General features: G+C 51.8%; 1 protein-coding gene across 14 annotated transcripts in view; it reads left to right on the forward strand.

Moving 5' to 3' along the window:
• NRXN2 (neurexin 2) overlaps positions 1-19134 on the forward strand; it is a 105235-nt gene continuing 86101 nt past the window's right edge. For 7 of the 14 annotated variants that reach the window (XM_012463060.3, XM_064364774.1, XM_064364775.1 and 4 more), the window contains exons 1-3: positions 1-976; positions 13597-13614; positions 18777-18806. In XM_012463060.3, coding sequence (XP_012318483.3) covers positions 247-976; positions 13597-13614; positions 18777-18806 — 778 coding nt within the window. In that variant the 5' untranslated portion in view covers positions 1-246. Of the gene's footprint in view, positions 977-13596; positions 13615-18776; positions 18807-19134 lie in introns of those variants that run through there. The other 7 variants (XM_064364770.1, XM_064364773.1, XM_064364772.1 and 4 more) reach the window with 2 other exon arrangements.

The following is a 19134-nucleotide window of genomic DNA, read 5'->3' on the forward strand; positions in this document are numbered from 1 at the left end:
GCATCCTTCCCCACTCGTTCCTCGGAGCCCGCGGCGGGGGAGGGGCGCTGCCGCCGCCGCCGCCCGAGGGAAGCCGGCGCCTGGGCCTCTGCGCGCCTCGCCCCGCAGCCGGGCCCATGGCACTGTGAGCCGGCGAGGGAGCCCCGCTCGTCGCGGGGAACGCCCGGCCCCCTCCCGCCCCATGCGCCCGCGGCTCTGAAGCCTGAGGGGGGCCGGGGGCCGGGCGGGGCCGGGGCCGCCGGAGGTATGGCGCCCGGGAGCCGGTGGCGACCGCCACCGCCGCCGCCGCTGCTGCTGCTGCTGCTGGTGCTGACGGCGCGCGCGGACGGCCTGGAGTTCGGCGGCGGCCCAGGGCAGTGGGCTCGCTACGCGCGCTGGGCGGGCGCGGCGAGCAGTGGCGAGCTCAGCTTCAGCCTGCGCACCAACGCCACGCGCGCGCTGCTGCTCTACCTGGACGACGGCGGCGACTGCGACTTCCTGGAGCTGCTGCTGGTGGACGGGCGCCTGCGGCTGCGCTTCACGCTCTCCTGCGCCGAGCCGGCCACGCTGCAACTGGACACGCCGGTGGCTGACGACCGCTGGCACATGGTGCTGCTGACCCGCGACGCACGCCGGACGGCGCTGGCGGTGGACGGCGAGGCCCGCGCCGCCGAGGTGCGCTCCAAGCGGCGCGAGATGCAGGTGGCCAGCGACCTGTTCGTGGGCGGCATCCCGCCCGACGTGCGCCTCTCGGCGCTCACGCTGAGCACCGTCAAGTACGAGCCACCCTTCCGCGGCCTCTTGGCCAACCTGAAGCTGGGCGAGCGGCCCCCCGCGCTGCTGGGCAGCCAGGGCCTGCGCGGCGTCGCCGCCGACCCGCTGTGCGCGCCCGCGCGCAACCCTTGCGCCAACGGCGGCCTCTGCACCGTGCTGGCCCCCGGCGAGGTGGGCTGTGACTGCAGCCACACGGGCTTCGGCGGCAAGTTCTGCAGCGAAGGTGAGCCCCGGGGAGCGGCTGCCGGCGCCTGGGCGCGGGGGTGAGGTCCTGGGGCGCCCCGTGGGGGTCGGGGCCTGCGGGGGTGCCTGAGACCGGGGAGTTAGGCGCGAGGGCTTGTGAGTGGGTGCGAGCGCGCCAGGGCGGCGGGGACGCGTGTCTGGGCGAGGGCGCATGGGGTTGGCGGTGGGCGGGGAGAGCGGGCGTGGCCGACGCGGGCGTGGTCAGCGTGAGTCCTGAGGCGACCTGTGGGCAGCCTGTGTGGTCAGGTTCTGAAGGGGCTGCGAGTGGGGCGCATGAGGCCCCGTGGACCTGGTGGGTGAGGGGCTGCGAGGCGCTGGTGAAGGTTTGTGGGTGAGGTCTGCGTGGACGGGGCCCATTAGAGGCAGTGGGCGGGGACCATGAGGCCCCTGAAGTACAGTGGGTGGGGCTATGAGACAGGGAGCGGGGCCCCGCGTGAGGCCGTGAGGGGCTGTGAGTGGGGCCTGTGTGGAACGCCATTGTGGGCGGGGCCTACGAGACAGGGGCTCGACCCCGTGTGAGACCGTCAGAGGCCGAGTGGGGCCTGTGTGGAAAGGCCAGTGTGGGCTGGGCCTACGAGACAGGGGGCGGGACCGTGTGGCGGAGCCTTCTCAAAGGGGGCGTAGGCGACAGTGGGCGGCAGTCTGTGAAGGTCTGCCAGCGAAGGGCGGGAAATGCGGCCTGGACAAGCACAGAGGGCTGAGGGCCTAGGTGTGAGGACGCTGAGTGTGAGGAGAAGGGCCCGATGGCGATTCCGGGGCAGGCGAGGGAGAATGCGGATTGAGAGGCTGTGGGCAGGAAGCGAGTGCTTCTTTTTCACCACAGAATCCTCAGAGCGCCTCCGAGAGTAAAGGGAAAACGAGGGAGAGGGTGGCTGAGGCTTCTCAGGTTCCTGGCGAGGAGTGGACAGTTTGGGTGAGGGGCAGAGATGGCGGGTAAGTGTCTCCCGATGACAGACCGGGCGTGGAGCCCCTGAGAACCTCGGGTTTGGTGGGAGATTGCTGGGCTGGACAGGGCGGGGTGGGACCCTGGGCTGTGGGGCTGAATGTGGAACGGCGCTTGGCAGGGAGGCTCGCCGGAGGGAGGGGTCCGGCCAGCACCCCCGCTGCCCGAGGCCGAGAGTCTGGCCGAGAGGGTGAAGTGGTGAAGTGCGGGCGGGGCCTGGGCTGAGCGGCCCGGGGCGGGCTGTGGTGTCGGGGTCTGAGGGAAGGAGGGACTTGGAGGAGCCTCTTCCGCCAGGGTCTGGTTGGGCGGTGGAGAGGGGAGTCTCCCAGCGCGTCTCTCGGCCCCGCTTCCCGGTTTTTCCAGCCCGTGTGTGCCTCAGGCCTCTGGAAGCTGTGGGCCACTCCCCTCGTCCCTCTAGGAGCTGTGGGCCACTCAGCGGTTGTGTGTGTGTGTGTCTGTCCTCCCAGAGGCAGAGGCTTTTGAGGGAGCGTGTGCATGTGCATGTGTGCGCCTGCAAAACGAACGTGGCCCGGGACTGCTTTGGGGATAGGTGTCCTGTGGCTGGTGCCTGTGGACAGCCATGGGAGGGCCCACCCTGCAGGTGAGGCCCTGGGTGTGGGAAGCCTGCACTTTGGAGAGTCGTTTGCCTGCGGATCTGTAGTTGTGATCAACAAATACAACCGAAAGGTCTGGGGATTGTTTTCATGGGGTAGTCAGTACAAGGTTGTGGGATATGTCATCAGGAACTGTGCGTATTAAGTTAAGCTGACACCTTCTCACCCTTTCTCCAAGGAGTTCAGGTGTTTCCTAAACTGTGAAATTCTGTGTCTGTGTGTTTGCCTGTGTGTAGAGGCCGGCAGTCTGGCATTGTGTATTTGCTGTGTGAATGGGTCTGTTTGAATAGCAGTGTTTGCAGACAGGAGCCTAGTGCCTATTAGAGTGAGTAGTTCCCAAACATGAGGGTGTCTGCTCATGTGCCTGTGTTTTAACGTGAGGCCTCAGTAAGACAACTGGAACGTATGAGGACTTTTTCTTTCCAGAACCTTAATTTGATCTGCTGGTTCCTCTGCCCTTCTCCCAAAACCTGCCTACGAGAACAGGATGAACCATCCCTCTAATTTGATGGAGGGAGAGTTCGAGCTTCGGGTGGTTAGGGTAACTGGTCCCTGGTCTCACTGTGGCTGAACTGGGCTTGGGTGTATGAAAAATGCAGCCAGAGGCACCTTGGTCAACCAGAGCCCTTGTATCCATTCTCTGAGAGGATTCATTGGCCAGAGGCTTCCAGTGAGCCAAACAAGGTGCATGCTTCTGAATACAGGTTGTGTGGTTGTGTGTTTAAGATGTGTTTGGGTAACTGTGTGAGAGGGATGGAGGTGTGTATAATATGGTTTGGTGAATGTTTGCGTCAGCTGTAGTGAAGCTGTGAGAGATGGTTGAATATGCGTATTGCACGCGCGCGTGTGTGCGTGTGTGTGTGTGTGTGAGAGAGATTCATGTAAGAAAAGGGAACGTGAGCCAGGCGGAGTGGCTCACGCCTGTAATCCCAGCGCTTTGGGAGGCTGAAGCAGGCAGATCACTTGAGGTTAGGAGTTTGAGACCAGCCTGGCCAACATGGTGAAACCCTGTCTCTACTAAAAATACAAAAATCAGCCGGGCGTGATGGCACATGCCTGTAACCCCTGCTACTCGGGAAGCTGAGGCAGGAGAATCACTTGAACCTGGGAGGTGGATGTTGTAGTGAGCTGAGATGGTGCCACTGCATTCCAGCCTGGGCAACAGAGCAAGACTCCATCTCAAAAAAAAAAAAAAAAAAGAAAAGAAAAGAAAAGAAAAGGGAAAGTAGGTGCCAGCTGGTAGGGGCAGGGTTGCCTGTATATATGTGGTGTGTGTGTGACATGTGTATGGTGTCTGTTGAGAGAGCAGTGCTTTGTGGTAAAATAGGAGGGTTGTGTCTTTATTCATTTCTGTATTCCCAGCACCTAATCTGGTACTAGGCACTTAGTGGGTGTTTGATAAAGATTTGTGGAATGAATGGAGAGATATTAATAAGTAATTGAGAGAATAAAGGCTTGGGGCAAAGCTGTATGTACATATAAAAACATGTTTGTGTATATTTTCAGATATATGTTGTGGGTGGGCATGGGGGTTGTAAGCACTGATTGCATCTGGAGATGACAGGCACAGCAACAACCCTACTGCTTCCCTTCTTTTCTCTCCCCACTCTGCAACCTCATTTCTTTTTCTATTTGTTCCTTATTTCCTAGGTAGCTTTTATAATATCCTGTGCTCATTATACGTCGAATACTTTCTCATCCAGTCAAGGAGGAAGGCATGGGCTCCCATTGTTGGGTATTGGGATGGGGAAGGAAGACTTTAAGGGGAACAGGCCTGGCTCTTAATCTCTGAGACTGCTCTAGGGGTCAGAATCCTCAGGCTTCCCTGGAGTTACAGTCACTCATCATCTGCTGTGAGTGGTTTCCAACTCTTTCTGAGATTGAGGACATTTTTAAAAGTCAGTAATTCACAGTACTCCTTCCAAAGTAGTTATTTTTGTATCTGTTTAGTGTGAGTATAAATGACTCAAAGCTACTGTGAATTTGGAAAAGCCTTTAGATGCCTTTGATGTTATATTTGCCATTGTGGTTAATAAAATATACATTAGAAAAATGGTTTTAGCTTTATATGCAAGATGTTTCAATCTGCCTTCATATGTTTGGTGTGCATACAGATTTGTGTATCCTTTGGAATCCCTCCTGCTTTCCCAGGGTCTGGGCTTACCCATTGATGGAGAACCTCCATGCTAGAAAATTTGCTTTTTTCCCCTCTCTCTCTCAGGGATCTGGCCACGCATAATTGAAGACAGAGCTCAGCAGGGGTGGCCAAGTCTGTCTACTGTTGCTGATTGTCTGCCAAAGCTGGGATAGAGTAGACTGGGATCTTGCCATGATTTGCATGTCAGTGCTTCCTCATGTCACCTGTGTGTGTGGAGAAGGGGCTGAAAAGTGATCAAAGAGGAAGGGATGTGCAGGCATGTGTGTGAGACCTCAGGTGGAGTGATGGTGCAGGTGTTTAGGACAGAGTGTCAGGTGTATACTATTTGCTCAGAAGAAAAATAGGAAACTAGTCGTAATGTGTGTACTTGCAGAGAGGTAGACACACGTGTCTCATGTGTGTTTTGTGTTTGTTGGTGATTTAATTCCACAGGTAGTTATCAAGGCCTCCTTTGTGATAGACTGTGTGTTGGGGGCTGCAGTGTAGTCAGAGATGAACAAGATGGACTCTGTGCTCTGGGAGTTGACTGTTATATTTAGGAAGCAGATAAAAAAGCTGTCCAGTGTGTTGTTAAGAGACTCTGCAGCTGGGCATGGTGGCTCACACCTGTAATCCCAGCACTTTGAGAGGCCGAGGCGGGTAGATCACCTGAGGTCAGAAGTTCTAGACCAGCCTGACCAATATGATGAAACCCAGTCTCTACGTAAAATACAAAAATTAGCCAGGTGTGGTGGTGCATGGCGGTAATCCCAGCTACTTGGGAGGCTGAGAAAGGAGAATCGCTTGAACTCAGGAGGCAGAGGTTGCGGTGAGCTGAGATCGCACCATTGCACCCCAGCCTGGGCAACAAAGAGCGAAACTGTGTCTCAAAAGAAAAAATAAAAAAGAGAGAGATTCTGCATTCAGACTGTGACTTTATACTTAAATTCTCTCTGTTCTTTATGTATAAAATGGGGATACACACGCCTATCTCATAGGTTTGTTGTAAGAATTAAATGAGCATCTGCTGTATAAAATTAGTGATGAGTAAATGGCAGTTTTTATTACAACAAAGTGTAGGGGAGAGTTTACAAGTATGAAATGCATGCTGTTTACAATTGGCCTCGAACATTGATTAATAAGCTTGGTTGGGGAAGATCATTTGAAGCAAAGGAACTGGTATGAGCAAAGGCATGGAAGTAGAGAAATATACATCGTATCTGTGGAGGGCACCAAGAAGTATAGGGAGAATAGTAGAACCTAAAGTAGGAGAAGCAGGTTGAGGCCAGGTCTTGGTGATCTGGCTTAAATTATTTTACTCACATTGAATGCTGATGGGGTACAGTGTATTGGCAAATGGAGCCACAAAAGAATTTTGAGCAGGTAAACGGATAAGAGCTGTACTTAGGGAGCTGGGAGTGAAGTGCATAGGGCTTATAGAAGACAGAATTATGTAGTGAAGAAATCAGTTGGGAGATAGGTCAGGCAAAAGATATTGAGACCCTGAGCCTTGGTTGTCTTGGGGAGTGGCAAGGAAGGGTGGTGGCAGTTGTGGTGGCAGTGATTGAAGGCCATTGCTGAGACTGAAACTGTAGGATTCTTCCTCTTGGATGTGGAGTGGGAGGAGAGGGTTCAGAGATGATGAAGTTTCAGATCTGCACGGTTGGAAGGTTGGTGGAGGGGTGAGAGGAAAGGGGGGTGCCAGGAAGGGGAGCAGTCTTGCCACAATAGATCATGCTTGTGTTAAGTAGTGGTGCCTCTTGACATTCCAGGTGACTGGGAATGTGAGACCAGAGCTTTGGGTTGAAGGTGAGGCTGCAGATGGAGCCATGTGTGTGTATAGTATTTGAAGCTCTGCGATCAGATGAAGTGGACAAGGAAAAGGTGAGGAAAATTGAGCAGAAGACTTCAGAGGAGCAGACGGCTGGGAGGAGGAGGAAGAGTAGTAGTGGCTGCAGACCCAGCAAAGGAGCAATTAGAACACAGAGAATTAGATGGTAAGGTTAAAGGAGGAGAGAGGGGGGATTTGCAGCCATTGAGCATTTGCTGGGTGTCTTCGATGTTTTATCCCATTTAGTCCTCATGATCACCACATGAGGATAACTTTCTCCATTTACAGAGGGTCAAAGAGAGGCTCAGAGGTATAAGAGCTGGGATCTGAGCCCTGAGCTGACTCAAGAGCCCGTCGCTCCCTGTCTCCATGCTGCCTCCTGAAAGGAGAGCTGGTCAATTGTTTCATTGATTGCCTGCATTTGGTTTGTTGGGGCTCTTTAGGGTCAAGGTTTTATCACAAACCAGTAACTACCCTAAATTCCTTGGGCCACAGCTTCTCCCTTAAGCCAGTGTGTGCTGAGGGTGTTCCTGTGTTTTGTCAGTCAGCTGTCCCAGCACAGAGAAAGGAGAAAGGAGATGGATCAGGAAAATCTCAGTTTTCCGAGCCCTTGGAGAGGAACTCATCCCAGAGAGCAGGGCATTATCCCATTAAAACACACAACTAACCCACATTTAACACATTTCAGATGGAAATCTCTTCATAATGTGTTACACACCTCTCTGCCTCCCTAAGCATAATAGCTGGAATGTGATTTAAGTTTTTTCAGATGACTCAGGGTGGTCGTGATTCCCCTCAGGTATTATGCCAAACTGTCATGCAGTGGTTCCTTTGCTGAGGTTTGTCCCTGCCTGAGATGACGCCTGACTGCTGTACTTCAGAATTCTTATATTAGCTTTTTCTATTTTTTCTATCTCCATCCTTATGAGGAGTTGTCAGGTAGCCACTGACACCTCTCTCTCTTTCTGTCTCTCTCTCTTTCTCTCTCTCTGTCTCGCTTTCTCTATCTGTGTGTGTATGTGTGTGAACCTAGAAATCAGCATTCCTAAGCTAGGAATTGCTGTTAGAATTGTGTGTCACTAACAGTAGATGGACTCTGGTTAGGGCCTGAGGCCCTATGAGAAAATAACAGTTCTTTTTTATTCCTTTTTTGTAGAAGTAACTTTATTGAGGATGCAGTTTTACACTCTACAACTGCTTCTATAGGGCAAGGCTGCCTTCTAGGCAGTGTGTGGAGAGTAGCCAGAAAGTAACAGTTCTTCATGCCCAGGTGTTAGATGTATGTTTTGGCTGTTTAGAACCTTTTCTTTTCCCTTTTGTTCTGGTCTTCATCACTGTCCTTGATATCAATCTGTTGGATCTTGAGTTCATGCTGGGCAAGATATACCATCTATGACACCATCTCTGTCCTCTGCTGAGGCAGTAAATAAAGTCTTGTGTGTGAAAGTTAAGCAAATGAGATCACCTATGTTGGGGTCATTCTGTCAGCTCCAACATCTAGTACCTGTGGTCCTGACAGTTTCTGTGGATAGAAGTGGCTTCAGGCAGAATGGGACAGGCTTCTCTAGAGGGTGATATAGACAGCAGCTGCTCTTAGAACCCAGAGACATGCTAGATGCCCCTAAATAAAGATGGCAAAATGAGTAAGAGTATAGGCTGCCATGGTTTGAACCTAGCTTTGCTACTTCTTATCTATGTGAACTTGGGCAGTTAATTTATCCACATTATTCTTCAATGTCCTACTCTGTAAGATGGAGGTAATATCGTTGTTGTAAGAACTAAATGAATTAATATATGAAAATCCTTTATAATGCACTGGGCACTATTCTAAGTGATCAGTAAATGGTACTATGGTTATTAGCTCTAGTAGTCAGGGAAGGCTTCAAGGAGAAGGTGGGACTTGGCCAGACCTTGAAGAAGGATGACCGAGTGTGAGTTATAGTGATAGAAAGGAAAGGACAGGGCTTTTGCACCAGGAGAACAGCCTACATGAGGAGTATAGGAGATGTGAATTGAGTGGGCCAGGGCATGGTGAAGAGACCAAGTCGGTTGTGCTTTATGGTAGATAAAATCAGAACCTTAGATTAGAATCAGTTTCTAGAAGTCTTTTTTTTTTTTTTTTTTTCGAGACGGAGTTTCGCTCATTACCCAGGCTGGAGTGCAATGGTGCGATCTCGGCTTACCGCAACCTCCGCCTCCTGGGTTCAGGCAATTCTCCTGCCTCAGCCTCCTGAGTAGCTGGGATTACAGGCACACGCCACCGTGCCCAGCTAATTTTTTGTATTTTTAGTAGAGACGGGGTTTCACCATGTTGACCAGGATGGTCTCGATCTCTTCACCTCGTGATCCACCCGCCTCGGCCTCTCAAAGTGCTGGGATTACAGGCTTGAGCCACCACGCCCGGCCAGTTTCTAGAAGTCTTACTTCCAAGCTAAGCATGCAGCCCACTGGAAGTGTTCAGCCAGACAGATTTGGGTTTAAATTTTGACTGTGTCTCTAACTAGCAGTGTGACCTTGGATAAGTTACTCCTACTTTCTGAGTCTTGGTTTCTTCAGCTCTAAAAGGGAGTGATAGTAATATCCATTCACAAGGTAGCAGGGGTGGGTAGAGGAACGATGGACATAAAGAGCCAGGCACACCCTAAGTGCTCAGTATATGCGAAGTGTTATTTTACGATTCACTTAACAAACTTGGGAATGCCTTTTTCTGAGCCAGGAACCATGTAAGCAGCTGGATATAGAGAGATGAATGAGGCATTGTCCTCTCTTTTGGATATTTCACAGTCAAGTCAGGAAAGACATGTTGAAATAGTTGCAATAGAGATTCAATAAGAGAATTAATAAAGAATGTACATTTCTAGAGCTGGCACAAAAAAGGAAGGCTAGCTCTCCTTTGTTTAGAACAAAGACAAATGTGTAATGACCTGGATCTTTTTTTTTTTTTTTTAATTTCTCTTGTTTTTATTTTTTTAGAGACAGGGTTTCACTCTGTTGCCCAGGCTGAAGTGCAGTGGTACCATCGTAGCTCACTGTAACCTCAGACTCCTGGGCTCAAATGATCCTCCTATTTTAACCTCCTGAGTAGCTGGGACTACAGGCACACACCACCATGTCCGGCTAATTTATTTATTTCTTTTTTTGAGGCAAGGTTTTGCTCCATCATCCAGGCTGCAGTTCAGTGGTGTCATCACAGTTTACTGCAGCCTCAACCACTCAGGTTCAAGCGATTCTCCCACCTCAGTCTCCCAAGTAGCTGGGACTACAGACATGAGCCATTACACTTGGCTAATTTTTGTATTTGTTTGTAGAGGCAGGGTCTCCCTGTGTTGCCCAGGCTGGTCTCAAACTCCTAGGCTCAAGTGATCCTCCCACCTTGGCTTCCCAAAGTGCTGGGATTACAGGTGTGAACCACTGTAGCTAGCCCTTGACCTGGGTCTTAAAGAAAGAGTAGATTTTTGAGCCGGGCACAGTGGCTCATGCCTGTAATCCCAGCACTTTGGGAGGCTGAGGTGGGTGGATTGCCTGAGGTCAGGAGTTTGGGGAAAACTCCGTCTCTACTAAAAAAATACAAAATTAGCTGGGTGTGATGATGCATGCCTGTAATCCCAGCTACTTGGGAGACTGAGGCAGGAGAATCACTCGAACCTGGGAGGCAGAGGTTGTGGTGAGTCTAGATCGTTCCATTGCATTCTACCCTAGGCAACAAGAGTGAAACTCCATCTTCAAAAAAAGAAAAAAAAAAGAAGAAAAGAGTAGATTTTCTCAGCCAGCTGTATGTGAAGAGTGTTTCAAGCACAAGGAATATTATGTGCAGAAACGTGGCATATTATAGAAACAGGAAGAAGCTGGGGTGGCTGCAGCCTGGATTGTAGCAGGAAAGGAGGTTAGAGGAAGGCACAGTCAAATTTTGGATGAAATTTTTTGAGAAGATTCGACTTTAACCTACAGGCACTGAGAAGCTTTGAAGAGTTTTCAGCAGGGTTGTAACATGGCTGGAGTGAACCACATTGTGTGCTGTGGTATATGAATTTCAGGGTGAAAAAAGTGGCTGTTGGGGGTGTCATCTCAGAGGCTTACTAATGTTCCAAGGAGATGGACTGATCAGGGCCTGACCTCACCAGGGCCTGACCTGGGTGGTGCTGGTGGAAATGGAGTATGATAAGGATTTCTAGGAGTTTACTTTTGTTTTTAGGGTTTTAGAAGGTAGAACCAACGGACCTGGTGATTGGCCTGAAAAAAGGAGCAGGTGCTTTCCAGGTGCCTAACTTGATCAGGGAATTTGGTGGTATGGGGGGAGGGTTATGAGGCCCACCTTAGACATATTGAGTGTGGGAAGCCCATGAGACACTCAGAGACAGCGGCTTTGAAGGCAGATGGGTACATAGGTCAAGGGCACAGGAGAGAGGTTTGTATCAGAAACAGTGAAAAGTTCTGATCACAGCAGTACTTAGTAAGGCATACCTGTGCCGAGAGGGCCAGGCTGGGGATGGGTCGGGAGACTGACCAGGAGGATTGCAGGTTTCCAGGCACAAGGGATGCGGCCAGAGGCTATGATGACCTAGGATTGCAGTGGAGAAGGGTGAAGGTGATTCTGTACTCCTGGGTGTGTTTCCTTCTCTGTACAGAGGAGATAGATAGCACCAAGCTCAAAGCTGCAGTGAGGCTGATGTGTGATATTGCATGTGAGTGTCAGTATGGTGCCTGGCACATGGCTAACTAATGGAATCTCTGGAGCCTGTGAGGGCAGTGTGGAGTATGTAGTGGGAGCTCAAGCAGCATTGATTGAAAGCAGGGGCTTTGCGAAGCACAGGGGAATGAGCACTTGGTTGTGGGAGTGGAGGTGTTGAGAATGGCTTCAGTGGTGGAGTTTAGATGTCAGAGTTGACCGAGCAATTGCATTGCTGGGTGGACACGTGGCGATACAGGACTGGCACTGAGGGAGAAGGCCAGGACTGCCCATGCAGGTTTGGGAGTCTCTGAGCACGAAAGTGAGCCATCACTGAGGAGAGCAAGGAGAAATGAAAGGAGTGTGGAGGGCAGGGGCCAAGCCCAGAGGAGCTTGGGGTCGCAGGTGAGGGTCATAGGTGAGTCAGCAGAAAGCAAAGAGCAGCAGAGGAAGAGAGGTACATGAGTTTCTAGGTCGTGTCTCTCCAAAGCGAGAAACAAACCAAGCCTGGTTGTTTCATCTTCCTGAGCTTAGCATGACGTACATTTCTGGCAGGTGGAGATATTTTTTGAAATATTTGCCATATTGGATTATCTAGAAATCACCATGCCTCCTTATTTGCACAGGTGCTGGTGACAATTGTGTTGACTGACCAGGGTCTTAGCATCCTGGAACCCAAGAAATCCCTGCACAGCAGTCTTCATGAGAGCCAAAGGGTTTCCTGAGGGCCCCTTCATTAGCCAGCTCCCCCCATAAATATAATGTAATTCAGTTTACTTAAGAAAACTATTGGAGACATAGATTTTAGGTGATGCAGCTGTCAGGTAAAAGCATATAGAGAAATGTGTTTGTAACACATGTTGACATGGAAAGGCTGTGTGTGTAGGTTTAGGAAATGGGAGATAGAAAGAGAGCTGTGTTCATTGCCTGCTGTGTATCTTTAGCCACTGGAGTCACTGTGCGGTGGTGGTGTGTGTGTCTAGTATTACGTAGTAGGTTACTGTGCAGGTATTGGTGCTGCATTCAGCCTGTGTATGTGCGTGGATTATGGAGGTGATATAAGGTATGACAAATGACTGGTTTTTTTCGGAGTTTAGCTACCTCTCCGTGAGCGAATGAACAGATACCACCAAATGAGGTTGGAGGTAGGAGGAGATAGTGTGTGCATGCGTGAGTGTGTACTGAATAATTGTGTGTGCATAGTGTGTATCTGGGGGGCTGCACATGCAAGTATGTGTTTCCCCACGGGTTTGTGTGTTTGCAGGTTGTGCTGTTTCCTACTTCCTGCCTATTGCTTCATCTAAAGGCTCCCAGGAGGTGAGCACATGGCAAATGTTTGGAACTGGGGGCATGTCTATCCACTTACAAAGCAAACCAGAGCCCAGCCTGCTTGAGGAACTGTAGCTTAGTTGAAGGAATTGTCTCCATCCTCTCTTCCTTCCATCTCCCTCTTGACCCATTTGGTAAGCTCGAAGGCCAAGCCCAGGCAGGGCCCTAATAGGTGAAGTCTGCCTGTCTGAAGGATTTGGCATGGTCTAGGTCTGGGCCCACTGTTGCCCACTGAATTTGGACTCTCTTCAAGATGGCCACTAGCGTGGCCATCCAGCCTGGGGGCCCTTGGCCTCATCCAGATGTTAAGAAGACATTTGTCCTAGAACCAGAATCAGAGTCGGAAGAGGCCTCAGAAACTATTCAGCCCTTCCTTCTCATTTTTGCAGAAGAGGCAGTAGGGACTCAGAGAGGTTAAATGAATAGGAGGAAAGTCACACAGTGCTGTGTGGCAGAATTTTGTTTGCTCACTCTGTGTCCTGATGTCTTTTCACCCCTGGGAGGGTCAGAGGCTGTGGGTGGTTGGGTCCTGTGTTCAGAGGCTTTAGATGTGAGTTGTAGGAGACTGTGTGTGTCCCTGGATTGCTAAGTGCCTATGTGTGTCAGTGTGTCACTGAGCATGAGTGTGTCTCTAGTGAGTCCTGTGAGACAGTTAGTGGTGTGAGTGTGTCTCCATCTGTCTTTGAGATGCAATGGAATGCAGTGGGGGAGCCTATCTGGGGAAGTTGAGAAGCCTGACTGCCACTCCTGGCCGTGCCTCAGATTCTCTATGTGACCTTAAGTGTGGTCAATTCCCTGTCCTAGGCCTTGGTTTCCTGAAATGTTACTTGAGGGTTGGTGTGATGGGTATTGGCTGACTGTGTGTGAGGTTCTGACTCAGGGAGCAGCTCTGTCTCTGCCTCATCCCCAACATAGTGCTTTTCTTGAGACTTGGGCCTTCTACATTGGGTGACTCATGTCGGCCTGGGTAGGCTTGGACTCCACATGCCCCTTGGAGCCCCTGTTCATGGTACCTTTGCTAACCGCCCTCCTTTTTCTTTTCTCTTTGCCTCCCCCTTCTCTGAACCTCACTGGCTGCAGAGGAGCACCCCATGGAAGGTGAGTGAAGCCTCTTGGTCACTGGGGTAGTGGATCTGTTGCCATGGGATCCTACGTGAGGGGCTGTCGTTGGCTACCGGAGGACTCCCTTTCCTGCCATGTTAGGGCCCCTCTGGAGAAGGATGTCTGGGGTCCTCCCTTGGCCGCCTTGCCCCGCTCTCTTGCATCCCCTCTTCATTGGTTTCGTGGGGTGGGAGGCTGCTGATTGGCCTTTCTTCTTCCTTTTCCTCTCCAGGCTGGAGAGGGAAAGGGAAACTTAGGGAAGAAATGAGCGATGGGGGTGGAGGGACGGGGCTGACAGGATTCCGAAGTGCCCAGAAGTGAGTGGGTAGACACCGTTTAGCCCAGCCCAAGTTAGGAAGCTTAGAAAAGCAATTTTGCCATACACAGGGGCAGGGTGGGGTGGGCCTGTTGCCCCAGAAACCTGTGCTTGGGGAGAATCTGCCCTGGAGTCTGGTGCCACTGCTGCAGGGCTCAGGGGACTGGAGTAGAGTGCACCTGCAGTGTAGGGGTCTGGGGTGTGTGGTGGGGGCAGCTTCTCTGCCCCACTGTGACCAACACTTGACATGTGTGGCAGGCCCCTAGCCACTGCCCCACAGGTTGCTAGGTAGGGATGGTCCATTTCTTCCTTCATCCAGGTCAGAGAGCAAGGATGGGTTTTGTGCCTCTCTCTGAGGTTTCTCTGTTCTTTCTCTATCTCCTGTTTTGTTGGCCTCTTCTCCCTCTTCAGTTTTTGTCATTACCTCCTTTTCTCCAAGACCCTGTCCCTGGACCATGTGCCTCTCCTTCCCCAGATTCTCTCTGGGTTTCTGTCATTCTCTGACTCTTTCTCTCGCAATTTGGCTTTCCCTTCGTTTCTTTTCCTCCTCTGGGGTGGACTGAGAGCAGGAAGAAGGTAGTTCTGGCTTGAAGGCTGTGTTGAAGATGAGCTCACATAGCCACCATGAAGAAGGCAGCAGAGCAAGCATGAGGTGGCATCCCAGTCCCTTCTGGGAAAGTGGAGTGGGAGAGCAGGGCGTCCCTGTGGAGGAGCAGAGGAGTGTGCCAGGGATATAGTAGTCCTGGGAAAGAAAGGCAGCAAGAGGCTCTTGGCCCGAGTGTGGGGCTGGAACCCATTTTTTCTTGTGATGTCCATGGTCTGATTTGTCTCTTTTGGATGTCTCTTCTCCTTGGGGGCCTCAGGTCCCCTGGGCCCAGCAGGCAGGCGTGTGTGTGTGTGTGTGTGTGTGTGTGTGTGTGTCTGCATGCACATACATTCATACACCTCTGCTGGTCTATGTGTCTCTGTGCACGCCTATGGATATATGCTGTGTACATGTAACATGGTTTTGTGTCTGAGTGCGTGGGTGTGCTGTGAGCCTCTATCGATGCATATGTGGTATGCCCACATTTCTGTTTGCTTGTGTAGAACATCAGCATCTTTGTGTGTCTGCATCTGTGTTTGCATCTCTATGTGTCAGTGTTTACCTCTGTGTGTGTCAGAGAGAGAGAGAGAGTCTGCGTGTCTGGGTGGACGCAGCCTTCTGAGGGCTGGAGATAAGATTTAGTGCTGATGTGACTTTTACTTGCTCTTGATGTCATGTCTCCTCCAGAACAAAGGGAGAGACGGGGGGAGGAAGAGAGAAAGGGAAAAAAGGGTGGAGTGGAGAAAAAAAAGGGAGGAGAGAGATGGAGGAAGGAGAGGGGGTAAGTGAAGGGGTGGGAAGAGAAAGCCTCAAGTCTGAAGCTGGAGGGAGGGGCAGGAAGTGGGAACAGCTTGGCCAAAAGAAGAAAGCCAGAGGGGTACTTGGGAAGAAGGAGTCTGGCGGGAGTAGGGCAGAAGAAAGGGGCTGATAGACAGGGACAAGAAGGGAAGCCTGGCTTTGGGGACCCGTGGGGAAGGAGGCCTGTGGATGCCACCTTGCCATTTCTTTGGGTGGCGTGCTAGTCTGCTGGTTTAGATGTGGCACTGTGTGTGCCTGCATGTAAGTGGCTGTGCAGGGCTGTGTATCGGAGGCTGTATGTGTGTGTGTATGTGTGTATACACACCTAGGAGTCTGATGCATCTCTGTGTCACTCCGTGACATGTCTGTGTGCCTGCTTGTCTTGTCACCTATCACCATCTTTCTTCTTCCAATGATGGTCTTCTCTGGGGTTTCAGTAGGAGAGTTAGGGGATGAGACTGAAGGTGGGGAGGCGGGTTTAGCAGGTGTTGGTTCCATGTGGGTGGGTGGGGGCCTCCTCTGTGGCACTGTGCTCTGGACCCTGCAGCTCCCCTTACATCTCTAAGGAGTCCTCTGTGCCTTCACCCTCTTTCCACTCGATACTGTGCCCAAGGCCTAGCTTTCTAGAGGAACCCTGAGACCCTGCTCTACAGCCCCTGCTGAGCACCTCCTTTTTCCTCCCAGCCTCTTGTGGCAGGGCGAAGAGACCCAGAAGCAGCCAGATAAAGTGCCCTAGGAAGGGACCCTTGGCTGTGCCATCCATTACTGCCAGTCTCTACTCCAGCGGTGGGAGAAGGGGCTGATGCCACAGGTGGCTGTGGGGAAGTGAATACCCCAGTGGGGCTGGGGGCCAGGAGGAGGGAGCAGAGATTTCAGATTAGTAGGGAGACTGACTTTAGGGAGAAAACCCTCGGGCCAGCTGGGGCTGAGCCAGGGGTAGACAGGAAGGGAACCAGCCTCCCCTTCACCAAGATGGCTGGTGCTGTCACGCTTGAGGGAGCTGAGCAGCTGGTTGCCGTGGTGACAGAGGGAGACTGCCGAATGCTAATGAGGCTGGCAAGGAGCTGGGCAATGGGAGGGTCTGGGAGAGGGAGATGTGGCTTCCCCTAGCAGCAGTCAGGCCTGTGGGGGACAGAGGATGGGTTCACAGGGCAGCTGGCTCTTGGGCTGGGGGCGAGCAGAGGCCTGGATTCTCAAGGGTGGGAGCCTGAGAGCAAGGCTGCTTCTGATAGGGAGAGTCAGATGTGGGTTGAGGGCTCTGGGTCTGGGTCCTGAATTTGGGGGTTTGGAAGGAGATGCTGGTAGTTCTTGGGGAAAGAGTTGGTGGCAGAGTAGGAAGGTATTCAAGAGTAAGGAATGAGGAGACTCGGTTCAAATGCTTGGGTCCTTACCTGTGTCATGGATGAAAACCTACGTCCTCCCAAGAGCTGTTCTGTCCTGAGGCTGCCCTTAGCAGCTATGGCCTTCTCCCCTAAGTGGCCTCAAGACTCAGAGGTGGGGAGAAACCAATGCCACCTCAGAGAGATGGGGCAAAGAGGGCAGCGTGAACCATCTGGCCATGGGGTCTAGGCCTTAGGCCCCTGGCCATGTACTTCCTGGCCTCCTCACTGCCTTTCCTCCTGGAGCCCAGGCATCCCGGCCCATCCAGCTTCGTTTCAGAGATACTTGTAACTCTTTAACCTTGCTACTTCCATCCTGGCCCCAGCTTTCTATCCCTAGGGTCAACATCTCATTGCCACAGCAGTGGGGCTGATTTCCAAGGGTGACAGTAGCACCACAGGGCTGTTGCCTTTCCTACCCTCTTGGCCAGACACCACAGGGGAGTGAGTGGGATTGGGCGGGGGCTCTGAAGTTTGGTGGAGCTGGCTGGCCATCTCAGGGAGCCCTGGGGTCTCAGCCCAGCTGTGGGCCTGGTGGTGCCATCCTCTCTAGGAGAGAGTTTTCCATGGCTGGTGCCCTTTGGGGACTGGGGTACTGATCCAGTGGTCCAGATTCCTTCCCACTAAGGCTGGGGAGGGGTACTTCGGGTTAGGGCTGACAAGGCCCTCTCAAGGGGCCAGTGTAATCCTGGATGGAAATCCTAGCTGATCTTCCTCTCAGTCCATTTTCTCTTTTCAAAATCCAGATTTTGGGTCATTTGAGAGAGGTTTTGGCCAGAGAATGGGGGTCTGTTATTTAATTATTTATTGATTTATTGAGATGGAGTCTTACTCTTGTTGCCCAGGCTGGAGTGCAGTGGCATGATCACTGCAACCTCTGCCTCCCGGATTCAAGCGATTTTCCTGCCTCTTGAGTAGCTGGGATTACAGGCGCCCCACCCCCCCACCACGCCCAGCTAATTTTTGTGTTTTTAGTAGAGACGGGGTTTTGCCATGTTGGCCAGGCTGGTCTCGAACTCCTGACCTCATGATCCGCTCACCTCGGCCTCCCAAAGTGCTGGGATTACAGGCGTGAACCACTGTGCCTGTCTGGGGGGGCCTGTAATTTATGAATGAAGTATTTGGACCTCTTGGAGAGCTGGACCTCCTCCAGTGGGCCTTGGCTGTCCTCTTTGGACCTTGCTCTCTGAGAGCTCTGACCCCAGTCTCTCAGTGTCTCCCTAGATTCTACCTTCTTCTACCCGTTTCCTCTCTAACTTTGCCCTCTTGAGCCCCAGTTTTCTCTTAGAACCCAGGTGTGCAGGGTCCCTACTATCCATACAAAGGTTATTGGGAAGGGTAGCTGGGAGCATTAGAACCCAACAGGTGTCCTTACATACCCTGCTTTAGTGGGGGATCGTTTTAGGCCCAGGTTCTTTGTACCCCCCATTTTTCCCCCTTTTCTGCCAGCATCCTAGGGGTAACCGGGATTAGGGATGTTGGGGGGTTGGAGGCCCCCTTGCCTGCTCAATCCCATGCTAACAGGACACTCTCTCTCTCTCCAGGTGGCTTTGATTTTTGTGTCGTGTTTTATTTTTTCCTCCATCTGAATCGTTTTTTCTCGTTGACCGTTTTTTTTTCTCTCCGCCTCCCGGAAGAAAAAAAAAAGAAAAAAAGAAAAAGGAAAAAGCAACCCTCCCAGCCTAATGCTTCTCCTCCTTTTCCTTTTTTTTCCGGCAAGAAGAAAAAAAAGAAACCAAAATCTCCTCTCCCCTATGCAGCGACTCCCCGCCCCCTCCTTCCTCTGGTTCTGCCTGTACCCCTTTCACCCTCTCTGATGCCCCTAATCTCTCTTTCTTCCCCTGTTGTGCCCTCCACCCTCTGTTTTGGCATCGGGCCCCTCTCCTCAGCTCCCGGGCTGGGGCTCCCCCCGATGTCTGTCACAAGTTAAAAAGGGTTTTTAAATTGTGGCAGCAAAAGCTTTTTTCTCCCTTCTCTCTGGCTGATTTTGATGACTCTTGTTTTCTTTGTTTCTTTCCCCTTTTCTTTCTTTTTTCTTCTTTTTTTTTCTTTCTTTCTTTCTCTCCTTCCCCTTTCCAAGGTCCGGCTCACCTGACGTTAAACAGCGAAGGTATGGTTTGAAGTTTTGGTTTGATTTGGATTGGATTGGATTGCCCCCAACCTGCGCCTGGATTTTCTGTTCTTCTCCCTGTCCCTCCCCTGTCCCCTTCCCCTCCTCCACCTGTCCTGACACCTTCCTTCCTTCCCTACTCCCTTCCTTTGCCATTTCTTAATTTTATCTGGGGGGTGCTGGGGTGGGGGTGGGGACTTGCCCTTGTCTGTGTGTTCCCCTCTCCCTTGCCCACCCTGAAGCACTACATCTGCCCACATCTCACCTTGGTTTCTGACATCAAGAGATGTTTGAACTCCTGCCGTAGTCTCCAGTCACCCTTTTTTTG

Source organism: Aotus nancymaae, unplaced genomic scaffold (assembly GCF_030222135.1).
Source record: "Aotus nancymaae isolate 86718 unplaced genomic scaffold, 86718_ANA_hifiasm-v0.15.2.pri h1tg000059l, whole genome shotgun sequence".
NCBI lineage: Eukaryota > Metazoa > Chordata > Mammalia > Primates > Aotidae > Aotus > Aotus nancymaae.